General features: G+C 35.4%; 2 protein-coding genes across 2 annotated transcripts in view; one reads left to right on the top strand and one right to left on the bottom strand.

The window, feature by feature from the left end:
* Positions 1-17209, top strand: part of NAA15 (N-alpha-acetyltransferase 15, NatA auxiliary subunit) — a gene marked incomplete at its 5' end in the record, with an annotated part of 43610 nt that extends 26401 nt beyond the window's left edge. The window contains 5 exons of the mRNA XM_081812868.1: positions 4264-4372; positions 6523-6621; positions 11870-12013; positions 12951-13048; positions 14783-17209. Coding sequence (XP_081668994.1) covers positions 4264-4372; positions 6523-6621; positions 11870-12013; positions 12951-13048; positions 14783-14983 — 651 coding nt within the window. The remainder of the gene's footprint in view (positions 1-4263; positions 4373-6522; positions 6622-11869; positions 12014-12950; positions 13049-14782) is intronic.
* SETD7 (SET domain containing 7, histone lysine methyltransferase) overlaps positions 1-17596 on the bottom strand; it is a 270085-nt gene that overhangs the window by 135069 nt on the left and 117420 nt on the right. The gene's annotated exons all lie outside the window — the stretch shown is intronic.

Raw genomic sequence — 17596 nt, 5'->3', positions numbered from 1 at the left:
TTTTCTTTATTGGACTTTGCTATTTGAACCTAATCTCTTTAAAAGTCCCTAAATATTTTCCCCCAAGCCAAAAATCATATCTGCCATTTTTAACCTTTAAGCTGAAACCAAGGTATTCATTGTCAGATGAACCATTTTGATTAATAACATACCTATGCACTTCTGGCCATTGGTGTTCAGCTACTCCATGTGAAAATAATTGCATGGTTTATTATGTTAAAGCAATAAATATAGTAAGCACTAGAGTTCAGTATTAGCCTCACTAGTAACTAAAAAAATAAAAATCAACTGCCTTAGAACTGAGAAAAATTATAATACCTAATAAGTAGAGTTGGAAAATAGTTTTAGGATTATATCAGAGCAGATGGACAATAATACCTCATAGCAGTATTGCTAAGAACCATAGAGAAATCTAGCTTGGATTTCAAAGGATATATTGACATCCTTTCACAAATAATTGTATAACTTCTAGGACAAAGATACTATCTTTTTTTTTTTTTTAAAGATTTTATTTATTTATTTGAGAGAGAGAATGGGAGACAGAGAGCATGAGAGGGGGAGGGTCAGAGGGAGAAGCAGACTCCCCGCTGAGCAGGGACCCCGATGCGGGACTCGATCCCGGGACTCCAGGATCATGACCTGAGCCGAAGGCAGCCGCCCAACCAACTGAGCCACCCAGGCGCCCCAAAGATACTATCTTTTTATTGTTGGGAGTTTATTGGAAGAATATACAGAATAGTGAGGAGGCACAGAAAATTGCCTTTTAGGCCTCATGGAGAATTGCAAAGTTATTCAGGGATAATACCGGCTTTAAGGGCCTTCCATCTTTATACTTCAGCTTTCTTTATTACTACCACTTTTACCACTGTCACTGATGGTCTGCCACCCCCATTCTTTCTACATACTTTCTCTATAGCCCATGACTTTTCTTACTGACGTTTTTCTTTGTAACACTTTATATCTTCCATTATACTTCTTAGAGAGAGGATCTATTTGGATTATTTAGTGACTGTCTAATAAAGATTACTTACCCCCACAGAGCAGAATTCTTATACCAGGCCTCCTTATAGACTATTGGGTTTTCTTTGTGTCCAGCTTATCATAGCTGCTTTTGGGCCAGATGTCAAGTTATAGTTTAATTATTTATAGCTAGAGGTTTGTAGAGTCTCAGAAGAAAATAATGCCTACAGAAAGTGCTTTATTTGGAAAGAGCCCAGTGGAAGGTACCCCCTTTCATAGGCTGCTGTTTAATATATACTATTCTTACCTGTTAGGCACCTAACACACTTCTCTTCCTAAGATAACTGCCTCCAGGATGCCCCCTTCTAATAGCATCCACACTTACTTGTATCCCCAGTGTGGTGGCAGTGCTAGATTACACCAAGCCATCATGATAAAGTATGGCATTGTAGGCTATTTTAAAAGCTGCCTGCCAAATCTGGATTTGCAGTCTCTAGATTCTGATTTTTTATCATCTTATATTTTATCATTCTTAATGTTACAAATGATATATTTAGTGTCACCAGTTCAGGATTTTATATATGTAATAATAAAATAAAAGCATTATTAAGTTAGCAGTAATTCCAGTTAAAGAAAAAAGGAAAATAAGAGGTTTAGTGAGTTTAATATTCAGTTAACTGAGTATAAACCTGAAGTCTTTGTTTCTCCAACTTATCAGGAGGCAGTAGTTGGTATTTATGAGTTCCCTCATGTACCACCCATCCTATGTTCCTTCTTGCCTTCAGGAGGTAGTATTCATCTCAGCTGGATTATTTTTTTCCTTCTGTGCACACGTACGTTCCTCCTTATCAATGTGTTCTTAGTATTCTGTCTGTATAGGATTTAATAGTTTTAAACTTTCTGTTGCTATTCTGCGAGTATAGGGAGTTGTATTCTTATACAACATATTGTAATACGGATTAGACTTCACATTGGTTTATAAATTTAAAAATTGCATATGATCAGAACCGCCCTTGCAAATCTCATATTGCCCATCAACACAATGCAGTCCCATTCTACATCTCTTTAAACTTAAGTAAATTCAAATCTTCATGACTAGATGTAATTTTTTTTTTGAGAGACAGAAATGAGTATGCATAATTCTGGCAAATTCATCCAGTACTCCCCTCATTGAACACAGGACCCCAACTGAGTATGAGACCCAGGAAGTGTGACTACCATTTGTTTATTCCATGTCAGTTCCTGTGTGCCTCTCCCAGGGTGAACATTTTGCTACAGTGATTCTCATTTTGGTTCTTAATATGGTTTTCATGCACAGAATGCAAAGTGGTGATAAATATATTCATTTCTATGTGTCTGTCTTTACAACTTTAGGGATTTTTCAAGGGTAGTTTTGGTGATACTTTTTTTTTTTTTTTTAAGATTTTATTTATTTGACACAGAGGGAGAGACAGCCAGAGAGGGAATACAAGCAGGTGGAGTGGGAGAGGGAGAAGCAGGCTTCCCGCTGAGCAGGGAGCCTGATGTGGGGCTCCATCCCAGGACCCTGGGATCATGACCCGAGCCGAAGGCAGACGCTCAACAACTGAGCCACCCAGGCTCCCCTTGATACTTTTTCCTTTTTTTTTAATCTTAAGCACTGATTATAGAACTCATCCCTGTTTATATGCTTTTGTATATATAACTCTATACTTCATTATGTATGTATGAATATAGAATGTAGTTAGCTTTATTGTGGTTATGTACATATGTTTAAACACTTAGCTATGTAAGATTTTTGTCAGGCTAAATCTATGTGAGGCACACAGAAACGTGGGGACAACAGATCCAGATTTTTTGTGGAGGCATAGGTTCTCATTTATTAGAATTGCAGGGAGAATTTCTCTTCTTTTTCCAAGTTTAAATACTTGATTTCAGTAAGTATAATGCTTGTATTGCCTTAGCTTCCCTGTATTCCTTGTTTCCATTTTGTGACAGCAGCCTTATCTCCCTGGTAGTAAATTACCCTGGTCAATACAGCGATCCTCATTTCGGTCTGCTTTGAAAGTCTTGAAAAACTTGATACAGCTTCATTACAATTTCAGTTTCCAGTTCTTTACCTTTCCCTAGTAGACATTTTTCCCCTGTATACCACAAATCCCAACTCAGTAGTACATAGAATCGTGGGAATAAGAAGCAAAATATTTACAAATGTGTGAGAAAGGCATCCTTAGGAGGGCCCCTCTCTCCCCTCTGTCTCTTGGTATCTACAGCTAGTAGAGTGACAGTGCCATATATTGATTTCTTGTTTAGAGCGTGTATTCTTCAGAATAATGCCAGCTGGTTTACATGCTAGTATAAGGTAAAACTCCTAGACATCACTTTTTTGCTTAAGGTGTTTTGTTTTTTGTTTTGTTTTTTAATGCTGTGAAGTAATTTCCTTAGCCAGAATCTGTGTTGGTAAAACCACAATTACCGTATTAGCAGAGACATGTTGTACAGCTATGGCAAATCCAAATTCCATCAAGGATAAATTGTTACTACCTCTGTGATGAGACAAGGCAAATACAGGCATGGATGTTTGGTGCCTCTGATAAATATGGTATTGCTCCCCACCCCCATCCCAGTCTACAGAGAAGAATTTTGTCCAGATACTCAGTCTAGGAATGTAACAGTAACACAGTTATGTAGTAAATATTATACCTGCCCAGGAATTACTACAAGTATGTAATTAATATGACATCTATGTAATTAATAAAGGGTGGTAGAGACAGTTCGATAAATATAAATCTTCTTAAATGCCGTGGCATTGGAATAAATATGGATACTATAGATTTTGTATTAGAACAAAAGCAAGATAGAATGGATATTGTACTGCTTTTTTTTAATAACTTGATTATACTTCACTTTGAATTTAAAAAGAATGTTGACTCATTCTATAATATTCTCTCTCTCTTTCTTAATCCCTCTTCATCCTGTTTAACATCTCTCTGTCCTCCCCCCGCCCTACCCCTTGGCTATCTTAACCTGTTCATCTCACTGTCTTTCCCTGGTTCTGTTTTATCTTTCGCTTCACTTGTTGGATAGTTTCTATCCAGAGATAATGTAGTATCTATGGTTAAAAACCAGTGAAGAGTTGTAGAGTTCAAAATCCCCTTCCTTTAGATTATGGGAGGTTAAAATATGACAGTATTTCTGGGTAATGGGTAAGTGATTTTTACCAAAAAGAAAAAAGAAAAAAAACCCAGAAAGTGAAGTGTTATTCACATCCTTCCCCCCCCCCCATCTTGCTTCCGCTTGTATAATATCTTTTATTTTTGTTAGGTTGAAACTCCATTGGAAGAAGCTATTAAATTTTTAACACCGTTGAAGAACTTGGTGAAGAACAAGATAGAAACGCATCTTTTTGCCTTTGAGATTTACTTTAGGAAAGGTAGGCAATTAGGGTATAGTGGCCCTGATAAAATTGATCACTGTTATTTCTTAGATGTAGTCACCCAAATCCAATAGTCTCACCACTGTAGGATTTTTTCCCAATGTAGCTTCTCACAGAAATGCCTGCTATATGTACAAGATATTGTGGGGAGGTATAATGATACTATTATCTCTCCTAGGACATTAAAATCAACGATAGATATTCATACATAAGGTCAAATATAGTAGTTACCATGTACGGGTGTGAATAAAATTAGTTAATGATAACAGAGGTTTGATTAGTGCCTGATACAAAGGGAGCATTGAATAAATGTTGGTTATTATTAGCTGTTATTAGAAGGTGTGGTGCTTAAGGTGTATCTTGAAAGATGGATCATATTTCTAAAAGAAAAGTTGCATAGAAAGGAAGAGGATGCATTAAGAAAACACAAGTATGCTTAAATAATGTTGAGGTTGTCTATATTGCCAGAGTCAGGTAAAAGATAATGGAAGGTCTTGGTTGTCTTGTTTAGAATGCCTAGACTACATATAGATACTAAAACTTTGTGGTATTGAATTGCTGTAATTCAGGTGGTTCATTGAAAAAAAAAAAAAAGTGTATCATTAAGGTGATGCATATTGAAGGGAAGAGAAATTGGTTAGTAAGATCTGACAGAAGGTTGTTTCTCCAAGCAGTGTAACTGTTCTAAAAGAGATTGAATAAAATGGTACCTCTGTAGAGTATCCATTAAAAAATCATGTTTATCCAAAGTAATTAATAATGTCAGGTAAAGGTTGCTATATAGCATTGCTTGGAAATAGGACACAAAAACTATAGTTTAATTTTTATTAAGATATTTACATGGGTATGTAAGATAGCAAAAGGGCCAGGAAGAAATAGATCAAAAAATAACCGATGGTCTCTTGATGGATTTGAATGATTACAATGGTTTCCATTATATTTCTGTTTTCCAAAATGATTGTGTTATAATTTGGAAAAGAAGTTTAATAGAGTCCAGTAATTTCTTTTAAAGAAAAGTTAATACAACTCCCCTTTTCCTTTCTTTCTTTCTTTCTTTCTTTCTTTCTTTGTTTATTTAGAGAGAGCGTGGGCACAGTTGGGGGGGCTGGGGGGAGTGAGGGAGAGAGAATCTTAAGCAGACTCCACAAGTGGAGCCCATTGATCATAACCTGAGCCAAAATCAAGAGTTAGACACTTAACCGACTGAGCCACCCAGATGCCCCAATACAACAAATCTTCTTAAATGGAATCCTGAAGTATAAAAAAGCTGTTCTGCTTTAAGTGGGGAAGGGCAATCTAAATTCCTTACAGTTGGCTTAGTTGTATGCTAACCTCTCAAGGGCTCTTCAGCATTTGGAATTCACTGTAGTTGTGTGAAATGGGTAGTAACAAAGAGTATGGCAGTATTTTTAGCTTTCTGAGTGTTGGGAGTAAGGGAAAAAGAAATGTCAGAGGAGCCTGGAGTTTTGAATTTTGTCATTTGGAGAATGGTACCAAATTAGGGAAGTCTTAACAAAGAGGTGGTTTTAGATGGGACTTAATCAGGTGACATTTCCATTCAACAGGTGGAAACACTACTGAAGCTTGGGAAACATGGGGGTGTGAGTGTGAGGATAATATGGAAAGATACTAGAAATCACTGAAAACATAACCTTGGTGAATATTGTACCTTTTGAGGAGGAAGAGGAACCAGGTGATTAATTAGGAGAAGACACTCAAGTAGGAGGGAAACCATTTCACGTGAATGTCTCAAAATCCAAGAAAGGAACTAGTTTGAAGTATAAACAATGAAGTTTTATAAGTAGTGCAGAAAATCTCTTTATTTTTATTAAAGGAGGTTACGAAATGAAATGGCTTCAAATTTTGTTTATATGGCATTAGTTCAAATATTGTTGAATGCTATCTAAATTTTTTGTACTTCATAAAATATTTTTTTCTTAAAAACATTTTTTCTTAAGGAATGTTGTGTGGAAAATATTAGCTAATGTTGCTAATCTGAGGAAATCATTTGCTTCACTCATGTTGCAGTTCAGATGTGATTGACTCTAAATTAGTTTCTCTATTTGTAATTCTCTTAAATTAGTCCTCCAAGAGGGCAGCTTATTTTATCAAATGATCAAAATATATCTTACTTTTTCTTTTTATAGAAAAGTTTCTTTTGATGCTACAATCAGTAAAGAGGGCATTTGCTATTGATTCTAGTCATCCCTGGCTTCATGAGTGTATGATTCGACTCTTTAGTACTGGTATGTTTTTTTGTTTTACATTACTTAAGTATTTGATTACAGTAGTTGATAGTGACTGTATAAGTAATCTATATAAGTTTGTCATAAACTCAGATCATTTTAAAGCTGTTACATTTTAAATTAGCTAAGGGGAAGAGCAGGGTTCTTTTCTTTGTGATGAAGGTCTTTAAGGCTAGAAATGTTACTTGATCTTGATACAGAATTGTTCAGTCCGAATATTTGAGAATCACCTTTGTTTCTGTTTCTAAAAAGTTACATGTATGTTGAAATTTTGAATCATACTCATTGTGTAAAGCTTTTTAATAAATTCTTCTAAAACTGAAAAATCTCTGAAATTGACTAGCTATCTCCTTATTTATCTGTCTTCAGAATTCTTGGAGTCATAAAAGTTTTGTTACTAAATACAGATTTAAAAGAACTTTAAGGCAATCACTACTTTTCAAATATTTTCATAGTAAGATCCATATGTTACTTTTAATGTGAAGTAGAACTACAGAATTTTAGAGTGTAAAAGGTGGAATTTTATGCCAATTATTTTTCATTTTATAGTTGAGAAATCTAGAACCTTAAAAGATTAAATGACTTATTCAGGGTAACACAAATAATTAGTAATGAAGCAGGAATGATAGCTCAGGTTTTCATATTGTTCTTTATACTACAAGACCTTTAAATTTAAAGTACTCCTGTAGTCAAGTGGTGGTGGTGGTTTGATTTTTAAGTGACTCTTCGGAGAGGGGATATTGAATCTTTAATAGAACAATCTGCAAATACTGTTAAATTACCTATCTCATTGCTGAATACTGAGCCACATATGAATCCATACATATCTAAATAATGTGATTAAAACAGGCATCGCAATCAGTCTTTTGAAAAATGCTAAATTGTCCTGATTAAGACCATTGTTTTGACTTCTAAGAAAAAGTAAAACCTTACTTAATTTATATTTATGCTTGTCAAAAAAAGATTCCTGTTATAGATACTGAATCATAGAGATGTTTTTCAGTGTCTTAAATTATGGAAGTAATAAATAACCACCTTATAGAAAATAGAAGAAAGAATTGCTATATTTAGAGAAAATAAAAAAATTTGTTTCTCATCTTTATGTATTAAATTCTTTTTGAAATCATGAGTCAGAAAATGAAGGCCAGGAGTAATGGTCTTAAATCCATTCTTGGTTAGGATGGAGTGCACTTAAGCTGTTTTCAAAATTAAAATACACACTTTATTTTGTATAATCAACTCTTTCCTAAAAGGTAGTAAAATAATACATATAGATCCTCTGGATTTGGAGATTTCCCTTTGAAATAGGAATTAAAAGTGGCATATCTAAATATATTTGCTTATAGTATGGGTGTGGATTGATGAACATACAACTGTTTCCTTGGAACAGTTGTTTCAGGAATTAAAATGCTCATGGACTTCAGAAGAACAAAGGCAGGATGGTCCTGATGTAGAGGTAGAATTATTTAGTGTCCCTTTCAGCTTTGCGCATTGCTCCACATGTTTAGCTGACAGCATTGTCAGGAGTTACAAAGTAATCCTTATTTTGACTAAATTTAGGCAGTAAAGTGAAGTGATAATTTGGAGTGATAAAGATGCACGGTTCTTACCTTTGTTAAGAACAGGTGTGTACTGTATAGAGCTATTTGTGAAACTACAGAAGCACAGAGTTAGGGCATCTTTGATATACCCCACAGGGTTCCTTTAACTAATATATTTGGTACTTTAAAAAAATTAACTTTGAAGTAATTTTTCTTTTTTTTTTTTATATTTTTATTTGTTCATTTGACAGAGAGACAGCAAGAGAGGGAACACAAGCAGGGGGAGCGGGAGAGGGAGAAGCAGGCTTCCTGCTGAGCGGGGAGCCCGATGTGGGGCTCGATCCCAGGACCCTGGGATCATGACCTGAGCCGAAGGCAGATGCTTAATGACTGAGCCACTCAGGTGCCCCTGAAGTAATTTTTCAAGAACACATTTGTCATGTCAAGTTATATTGTACTAACTCCTTCTTTACAAAGAAATTCCCACAGTAACACCTTTCTGGGAAGTATGGGTATAAAAAGGAGCGCCGATACCTATTTTATTAATAATAGAAACTTCTCTAAATAAATATACTCATTTTAGTCTGGTTATGAGTACCCTCCAAATCTTCAGAATGTTGTTATAGTACCAGTGTAATTAGTATCTGCTACATAAAGTAATTTACCAGATAGGTCATCTTCCTCTCCCCCTTTTAATTACGAAGATGATTTTCAAATTATTCTTTTTTTTTTTTTAAGTTGTAGGACTTAGAGCAATTTAAACTACATTTCTGTTCAGTGTTAAGTAAAAGATAGGAGCTTAGGTATTCAGTTTTATTATTCGCTTACAATGCTTTTAAAATAACTGGTCATCTTGTTCTGCAGTGAATCTTTTGTCTTTTCCTCTCTCATTTGTACAAACTCCTTTCTTTTATCTGCAGATTATTTTTCTTCTGTAGTTATGCATTTCTCTCCTAAAAACTTCATTAATACTCTCATTTACCTACTTCACTGTTTTGAGTGGTAATCACTTAGTAGGTTGTGCTTTAACCTAGTAGTGAGTAGTCTTTATCTCACACAAAATATGAGCATTTTCTACCCAAATTATTAATAAAAATGCCAGCTAGCCTAGGAACAAGGGAAATTCTTTTTGCTAAGAATCAGCCCCTTTTCAGTGCGACTTTTAAACCATTGATGATTACTAAATTAATTTAACCTGCAGTAAGCTAATAGCATGAACCAAACATTAATTTTAAGATGTCAGAAGACTCCAATCAAAAGCCTCTTAGAGAAGGTTTTATTACCCTTCCCTCAGTCAAGTATTACTTTTTCATGATTCACAAGACATTGTGTCAGAAGATAACAAGGAAGATAAATAGTCTGGGATTTTTTATTTTCCTGAGACTTCAGTATTTTTTGTTAATCACTTTCAAAGGATTTTTAGATTGATCCGACAGCCCACTAGTCTTTAGCAATAAAAGCTTATCTAATAGACCTGTGATATTTGAGGTTGCTCCGTTCCTTAAACATACAGGTAAAATTGCATTCTGTAGAATTCCATACAGCATCCTAAGTTACACTGCAGCAGATTTTTTGTTGTTGTTGTAATTAGTTAGTATCTTCCTAGAAATTACAGTTCCAATCTACATAATGTAGGGGAGCAAACAGAGTCAGCCTCTAACATTTTGTGATTTAGTGAGGAAATGTTTTTGGAAGTAGCTATTAGTGGAAGTTAGGAGTTACATAAATATTTCCTCTTTATATATCCTGTGTGTATATATATATATATTTTTTTTTTTTTTTAATTGTGTGGGCTTTTTTTTTTTTTAAAGCAGTTTGATTTTTCTGGGGAGATTGTTTTAATCTGAGGAAAACAAATTTAATAAAGGTAATAAAAAACATGAAAAGCTTAGCTTCCACCTATAACCAACTCTAATGTAACTATACAGTTACTTTCCCACCTACATATAGTGTCCGGAAAGCACTTCATGGAAACCAACAAGGCTTGTGGAAATAACATATTTTATAGAAAACCTGTGGTTTTGACATAATGTTCATTGTAATTGGCTGTAATCTATTTTACCAACTTTTCTTTCAGTCCTCTCTGCACTCCTGCCTCCCCTGAAAAACAAATACTAATAAATTGCAAAAGCCAAGTTGAAAGTACAGCTGTAATGGAGGTTAAGCTAAATTCTTTAATAACTTACTTAATTGGGGAAAAAACCTACCTCATTTAATTGAACCACTCAATTCTATAGAATGATAGAGGAAATGTTATTTAACCAACAAAGGGCATATCAATCAATTATTCAGGTACATAATAATTATGTGTAGAATATTTCATACAGATGTTTACTACTCAAGAGTTCAGTGTTTTTTGTTTTGTTTTTGTTTTTTTTTTTAAGATTTTATTTATTTATTTGAGAGAGAGAGACTGAGAGAGAGAGCACATAAGAGGGGGGAGGGTCAGAGGGAGAAGCCGACTCCCCGCTGAGCAGGGAGCCCGATGCGGGACTCGATCCAGGGACTCCAGGATCATGACCTGAGCCGAAGGCAGTCGCTTAACCAACTGAGCCACCCAGGCGCCCGAGTTCAGTGTTTTTTAAACTTAGGGTAGTGATCCACTGGGGAGATAATGAAGGCAGTTTAGTGAGTCATTACTACCATTTGAAAATGTAAAATAGAGTAGAGTAGAAAATAACAATGCATAGCACAAAGTTAGGGTTAGTGTTCTGTGCAACTTTTGCTTCACATGATGAGTTATGTATATATAGGATACATATTCATCAGTACAACATTTGAAAGTGACCACCATGGTTCCTAACCATAATTAACAATTTATCAAATTATATATTTAGCTATTATATAATTAGCTCTTTTATATATAACTTTTCCTTACTGTGATCATTTTAGGTTGGGTATTTCCTCAGTTTTACAGATCAAGAAGTAAGTTCACAGAGGTTGTGACTTGTCCAAGCCTAGATCCATACCCAGGTCTGTCTGGCTCAAAGCTTCAGACTGTCTCTCTATACCAAAATAATAATGAAAAAAAAAAAAAGCATACTAAAATTCAGTCCAGAGAGCTTGTGGGGGGTCAGCTTTTCCATCTCTAAATCCCAAGCTCTGGGAATATGATTACTAGCATGTATTCCTTACAGGAAAATACTTTGGTGGTCCTTTGGAATTTACTATATAGTGATAACTCAGTTTACATAGCCCCTGCAAATAAAGGTCAATGAAGTCAATCACGTTTTCTTTTAAAATTGATAAATTTTGTAATGCCTTACTTGGGTATAGAAGATGGAGGTGAGGAAAATTCTGTTTTCTTCAGCACTGCATAATTACTGTGACAGTATTTATCAGGTAGGTGTCATCAAAGCCCCTAGTTTACAGACTTGATTTAAAGTTGAGGGGGGCAGCCCCTAGGGGCTTAGAAGGCTACAGAATTAACATCTTTCATTATCTGTTTTGCTTTTTTTTTTCCCAGAAAATGCATCATTTATCAATGAAATGTCTTTGAATGCCAGTAGAAAATCATTAGATTATTCTGCTGACACACATTCTTTACATTTATATAATAAGCTCTTTAAATATTGAATTATAAGTAGGTTCACCTAGTTTTTACATATAATTATTTCATTGTACTCTTCAAGTAAATAATTTTTTTAACTTCTGCAAACTGTATCAGAGTATCTACTAATTGAGTTTGTTTTTAATTTGTTCAGCAGTGTGTGAAAGTAAAGATTTACCTGATACAGTTAGAACAGTATTAAAACAAGAAATGAATCGTCTTTTTGGAGCAACGAATCCAAAGAATTTTAATGAAACTTTTCTGAAAAGGAATTCTGATTCATTGCCACACAGATTATCAGGTAATCACTTTATTTTCTTTTTATCTTAGCCTTCTAAAACAATTTCAGTTTTTATCTTAATGGATCAGTGACAAGGTTACACATTTCTCACATGGAAGAGGCATTGTGATTATCTCACATTTTGATCTTATGAAAATAGGCAGCTTAAATATGCTTCCTATAAATTTTTAAATTTCTTAGACAAAATTATTACTGTGAAACAAGGTCAGTAGTTTCTCCTGGTTCAGCATAGTCTTTACAACAAAGCAAGTATACTGCGTTTAGCTGTATATTACATATAATGAAGGAGGGAGGAGCTTTCTATTTTTTTTCTTTCTCCCTTCAGCATGCTCTTAAAATTCACTTGGATGTGACCATCATCTTCTATTTCTCATGCTTATATAAGATATTAAACTGAACAGTGCAAAGCACCTGAAACCATTTCACAGGCAGGGGTCTGTGCTAGCAGTCCAAAGTCTGGACTTGATGGGACCATGTGGGTAGTGCTTTAGTAGGATGCTTTTAGAATACCTGGCTAAGAAGCCCAGCAGCTTTGTATGCCTTTGTGGAATTCTGAATTCAGCTTTTTGGCTCATACCATCAAGGTTGGGTATCTCCCTCCTCCCACATCCTCACCCCAACCACATTTAGTGGAGTATTCCCCTCAGCCCCAAATTATGTTCATTTTAGAAAGAAGAAAACTATCCATGGTCCCACTACACAAAGACAACTATTATTAGAATATTTTATTTCTTCACAGTTTTTTTTACTTTAATTGTAGTTAGGCTATTTTTGGTCTACTCAGGGTTTTTTATTTTTTTAAACAGTGTTTCAAATGGCTGTTTGCATTTTTCTAATAAAGTGCCATATATGTTACATTTAGATTTGAATGGATAGAGGATAAGATGCTGGTTTTACTTTTAAATAAAAACAAATTTCCTTTTTTCTTCTCCTTTAGCTGCCAAAATGGTATATTATTTAGATCCTTCTAGTCAGAAGCGAGCTATAGAGTTGGCAACAACACTTGATGAATCCCTCACTAACAGAAACCTCCAGGTAAAGAGTTTCTCATAATCTCTATTAAGAATACCTGACTACTTTCAGTTTCTCTTTAAACGAAGAGAATAATTTTCATCAAATAATTGTTTTTGTTATTTATGCGTACTGTTTACCAAACAGTTATGAATCCATATCAGAAACTAACCTTATCTTAAATTTATTTAGGATTGTCTGTGTGTGCACACATACACAGCAGGCTCCTTGGCATTCAAGAACTAGTTCCACATCTCTTACTTATATTTTTTTCTAGAAATATGTTTTAGTAAAATCATGTATGTATTCCACAGTTAATTTTAGATTTCAGTTCATATCTGTGCATTTTTAAAAAAATATTTATTTTAGAGAGAGTGAGAGAGAGGGCGTGCATGAGTGGGGGGAGGGAGAATCCCAAGCAGACTCCCCACGCAGGGCAGTTCAGTCTCACCAACCCGAGATCCTGAACCGAGCCAAAATCAAGAGTCGGATGCCCATCCACCTGAGCCACGTAGGCGCCTCCATATCTGTGCATTTCTGAGCAAACAGTGGTCTCCAGGAAGATTTTTTTTTTTTAAGATTTATTTATTTACTGATTGAGAGAGTGCGCATGCATGCATGCAGGAGGGCTGGGGAGGAGCAGAGGAAGAAGAGACTCTTTAGCAGACTCATACTGAGCCCCATGCACGGCTGGATATCACCACCCTGAGATCATCACCTGAGCTGAAACCAAGAGTCAGTCGCTTAACTGACTGCACCACAGGCGCCTCCTCAGTGAAGATTCTGACATATTGAAGATGTATATGCCAGGGGTCAAATTAAAACACTCATTTTATAACTTGCAATGTAACATGAGATTAAGTAGAGTAAAAGATATATGGGTGTGTTGCAAAATACAGATTCTAGTTTAGACTAAAAACAAAGGACATAGTGCTACTTCCTGTGATAATTGGCCAGATAAAATAAGCATTTGATATATTCCTTTAATAGCAAAAGAAGGAAATATCTTCAAGAAACATTTGACTTGTTGATTGCTAATTAATACATCATTTAGATTAGAACATTTCTAGACTGGCAAAGGTGTTGGATATTACATGTCTGCAAACTACATAATGTTTTCCAAGTGAAAAGATAAATAAAACATGGGAAATGCAAGTCAACATGAAATATTTTCAAATAGAAGATATACTGAGGGGTTTGGTTGAAACAATTACCAATTTTTATGAACAAATTTTTCTTGCATTATGCCCTTTGGTTTGAGACTTCCTTTCCTGCTTAGTTAGTGGAGAAACCTACAATTTGAATACAAGGGTGAAAAGCAATGTTTGATATTGCCAATTGTCTCTAAGCCTCTTAAAAAAAAAACAAAACAAAACTGTAAAAGGTTTAAGTAACTGATTGTTACCATAGAAATTTTGACATTTGTACACAGCACCAGCCGGGGCTGAGGCAGCGTTGCAACCTAGGGTCGAGCACTTGCTCAGAGTGAGTGTGTCTTTAAATGCAGCACCCTACCACTTTGCTTGCCCATCATTAGTCCTGGCCCTGTTTATAAATTCATCCTTTTGTGTAAACCCTGCAATTCCAAAGAAGCTAATTCTTATGGAATGTATATGTGGGAGTTAAATGCTTTTGTGTATCTTAAATACGTACGTTTGCCTTTTGTTTAGAAAATCTGTGGATAATGAAATGTCTAATGAATTCACAGTAAAAACTTATTTTTTGACAACTTTAACATGACCTTTTCTCTTTCTTTAGACATGTATGGAGGTATTAGAAGCCTTGTGTGATGGTAGCCTAGGAGACTGTAAAGAAGCTGCTGAAGTTTATAGAGCAAATTGTCATAAGCTTTTCCCTTATGCTTTGGCTTTCATGCCTCCTGGATATGAAGAGGATATGAAGATCACAGTTAATGGAGATAGTTCTGCAGAAACTGAAGAACTGGCCAATGAAATTTGAACATCATTAAACAAGCAAATGGAATGACTTTGGACCATATCTAGTGTATAATATTTTTGTCACGCACCTGCTGCATTACTCTAACTTACACAGAATGAGAAGAGTAAATGTTCTTGCCTTCAAATAGTGTTTTACGTTTTTTATCCTGCTGAAAAAGTATATATAAAATATCTAACATATTACAGGATATAGGTTCAGTTTCTTAAAAAATTAAAAGCTGCTAAAATTGAGGGATTAAAAAAAGATACCTTATTCTATTCCTACCTACCCACCCATGTTTTTTAACTAATTTATATAAAATCTGGAGGCTGTTACAGCTAACAAAGCAGGTGTGTGGCAGAAATATTACTTTAAAATTTGTCTTGTGAGATTTTACTATATCTCAGACAGCATAAACGCTGTTTTAGCACTGGATTCTTTCACTGAGCACAAAGAGTTGTTGGGGCTTTAGCATCTGACTGATTCTGTTACGGGGTTGATTCTGACCATAGGAAGTATGCAATGTGAATCACTATTTACAGAGAAACCTACAACAGATGCTTGATGTTGTAGAAGCTGGGACATATAGATACCAAGCAGAATTATAAGAAACCTAGAGGGTGTTCAATACGCTTGTTGTGTTTCCAAAATTCACTGTACATGATCAGTTTGGTGTTCTTGTACCACAGTTTTTAACTGAAGGAACCAGTTGGAACAATCTCAATTTTAACTAAAACTTGAAGAACTAAAATAGCAATGCAAACCTTCAGCATTGTCTTTGGCCAAACTTGTTAAAACTGTAATGCAAGAACCAAATGCACTGTGATGTGGCACCAACTAATTAGCACGCATGAATTTTTTCACCCAAGAGTGAAAAAAGAAAATCTACCATGGCTTGAAGTTAAAGAGCAGAACTCCTGACTACCATTCTATGACTGATCAAGAGACTAATAGTTAAAAACCTCAGCAGGCCTTGTTCACGATATGCAGAAAAAAAGTGCTGCAGTTTAGATACCTCTGGAATTTTTCCACAGTGTCACAGGTTTGTAATACTTGAAGCCCTACATTTCTAAGAATATATTTCTTGCTCAGTTGTTTCAGGCAAGCCCAAGACTTTGTAATTTTTAAAGGGCCCAAGATTTTTTTTTTTCAATAACAGACCAGCTTCTTTTTCCTGCAGTTACAGATGTAATTTCCTTTTTGTTGTCAAACATAAGGTACCAAATATGATGCAATAAATTGTTTTGAAAAACAGTTGTGTGAATATTTCAACTAATCTGTGTTGGGCTTCTGTGAAAACACACAGGTGGAAACAGAGGTGCAAGCCAGAGGCAATGTAATGTGCTGTACAGCTAGTGCCGATGGGAGCGTTCAGGATGGGCTGAGTGCCGATGTCAGGGGAGCTCCGTAATGCAGGTGTAGTGCCGTTCCTGCACTAAGATTTCATTGAGGGCTAGGATGGTGGCAGGTGAATGTAATTCCTAACTCATCATTTGAAAGGCAAGCTGAAAACTGCAATTTTGATGGAGAAAATGAGCCTTAAAATGTTAAACCTGTATCCTGAGAACTGGCCTCCGGCTCAATATTCTCATTGCATTTGCAAGATTTAAGCAAATTAAGTAAAGTGAATAATCAGTTGTATATATAATTCACCTTTTTTTGTGGTACTTTTAGTTTATAGGACGTATATTCTAAAGGGAATTTTCAGGAGACCGTACCCTTCTACTGATTGAACAGTTGTGCTAAACTCAACCTTTCATAGTACGTGACCTGCCTTCCGCGTCCCAGTCTAACGATTTAGTGACGTAAAGAGAAGTACAAACTGAACTCCAGTGCTTTGTTCTGTTTTCTTAACCGGCCCTGTCTCAGGAACATCTTAACAGATGGCAAAAAAACAAACTTTTTTTCAACTTCTCCTGTGAGTGGCAACTGAAGTTCTTATTGTTGGGAAAGAACACTAGTGCTACCTCTGCCACTACTGAGGTGTTGGGAGGAGGCGCCAGCCATATAATAGGGGGTGTATGTGTGAATTATGTTTAAACTCTACTGTATATTGAAATGGAATTCATATATTTGTCTTGATAATGTTCAAATGATGTAGATTGTCTTAGAATGAAAATTCGTAAATACTCAGAACTCTTGATGCAGATGCCACCCGTGAGGAGCTAAATTCCTAAAATGTATATTGTACTCCAACCCAATTTTACTGGAACTATTGAATAAATATTTTATTTTCTTTCAGGTCTACTTGATAGTGGATACATTGTCTGGTGTCAGAGGACCTTGACAGGGTTCGTTTTGTGTCCAGACAGCACCCCTAAAACATTGTACTGTACTGTCTTGCTCTGAGTAGTATCAACTGGGTCATCTCACATTTGCCTCATCACTCTATTAATTCCAAATGATACTGTGGGGGAAAACAGGGTTAGAAAAACAAGTGGGGGAAAAAATGCAGTGATGTTGTATTCTAAACAAGTGCCTTATTATGTTTATTGCTGAGAACTGGTGTTATCAACCCTTTTCAGAAGAAAGGGTCCCTTGACCTGTATTAACATAGGAAAGTAAAGTTATTTTTGTTTTTCTTTGTATTTACTACTCTTGTCATTTCTCATTTAAAAAACAAATTCTGACTAG

The sequence above is a fragment of the Leptonychotes weddellii genome, chromosome 2 (genome assembly GCF_054177405.1).
Source record: "Leptonychotes weddellii isolate Sample4059 chromosome 2, ASM5417740v2, whole genome shotgun sequence".
In the NCBI taxonomy this organism is placed as follows: domain Eukaryota; kingdom Metazoa; phylum Chordata; class Mammalia; order Carnivora; family Phocidae; genus Leptonychotes; species Leptonychotes weddellii.
Note: the sequence above shows the minus strand (reverse complement) of the source record. Positions and strands in the feature narration are given on the sequence as shown.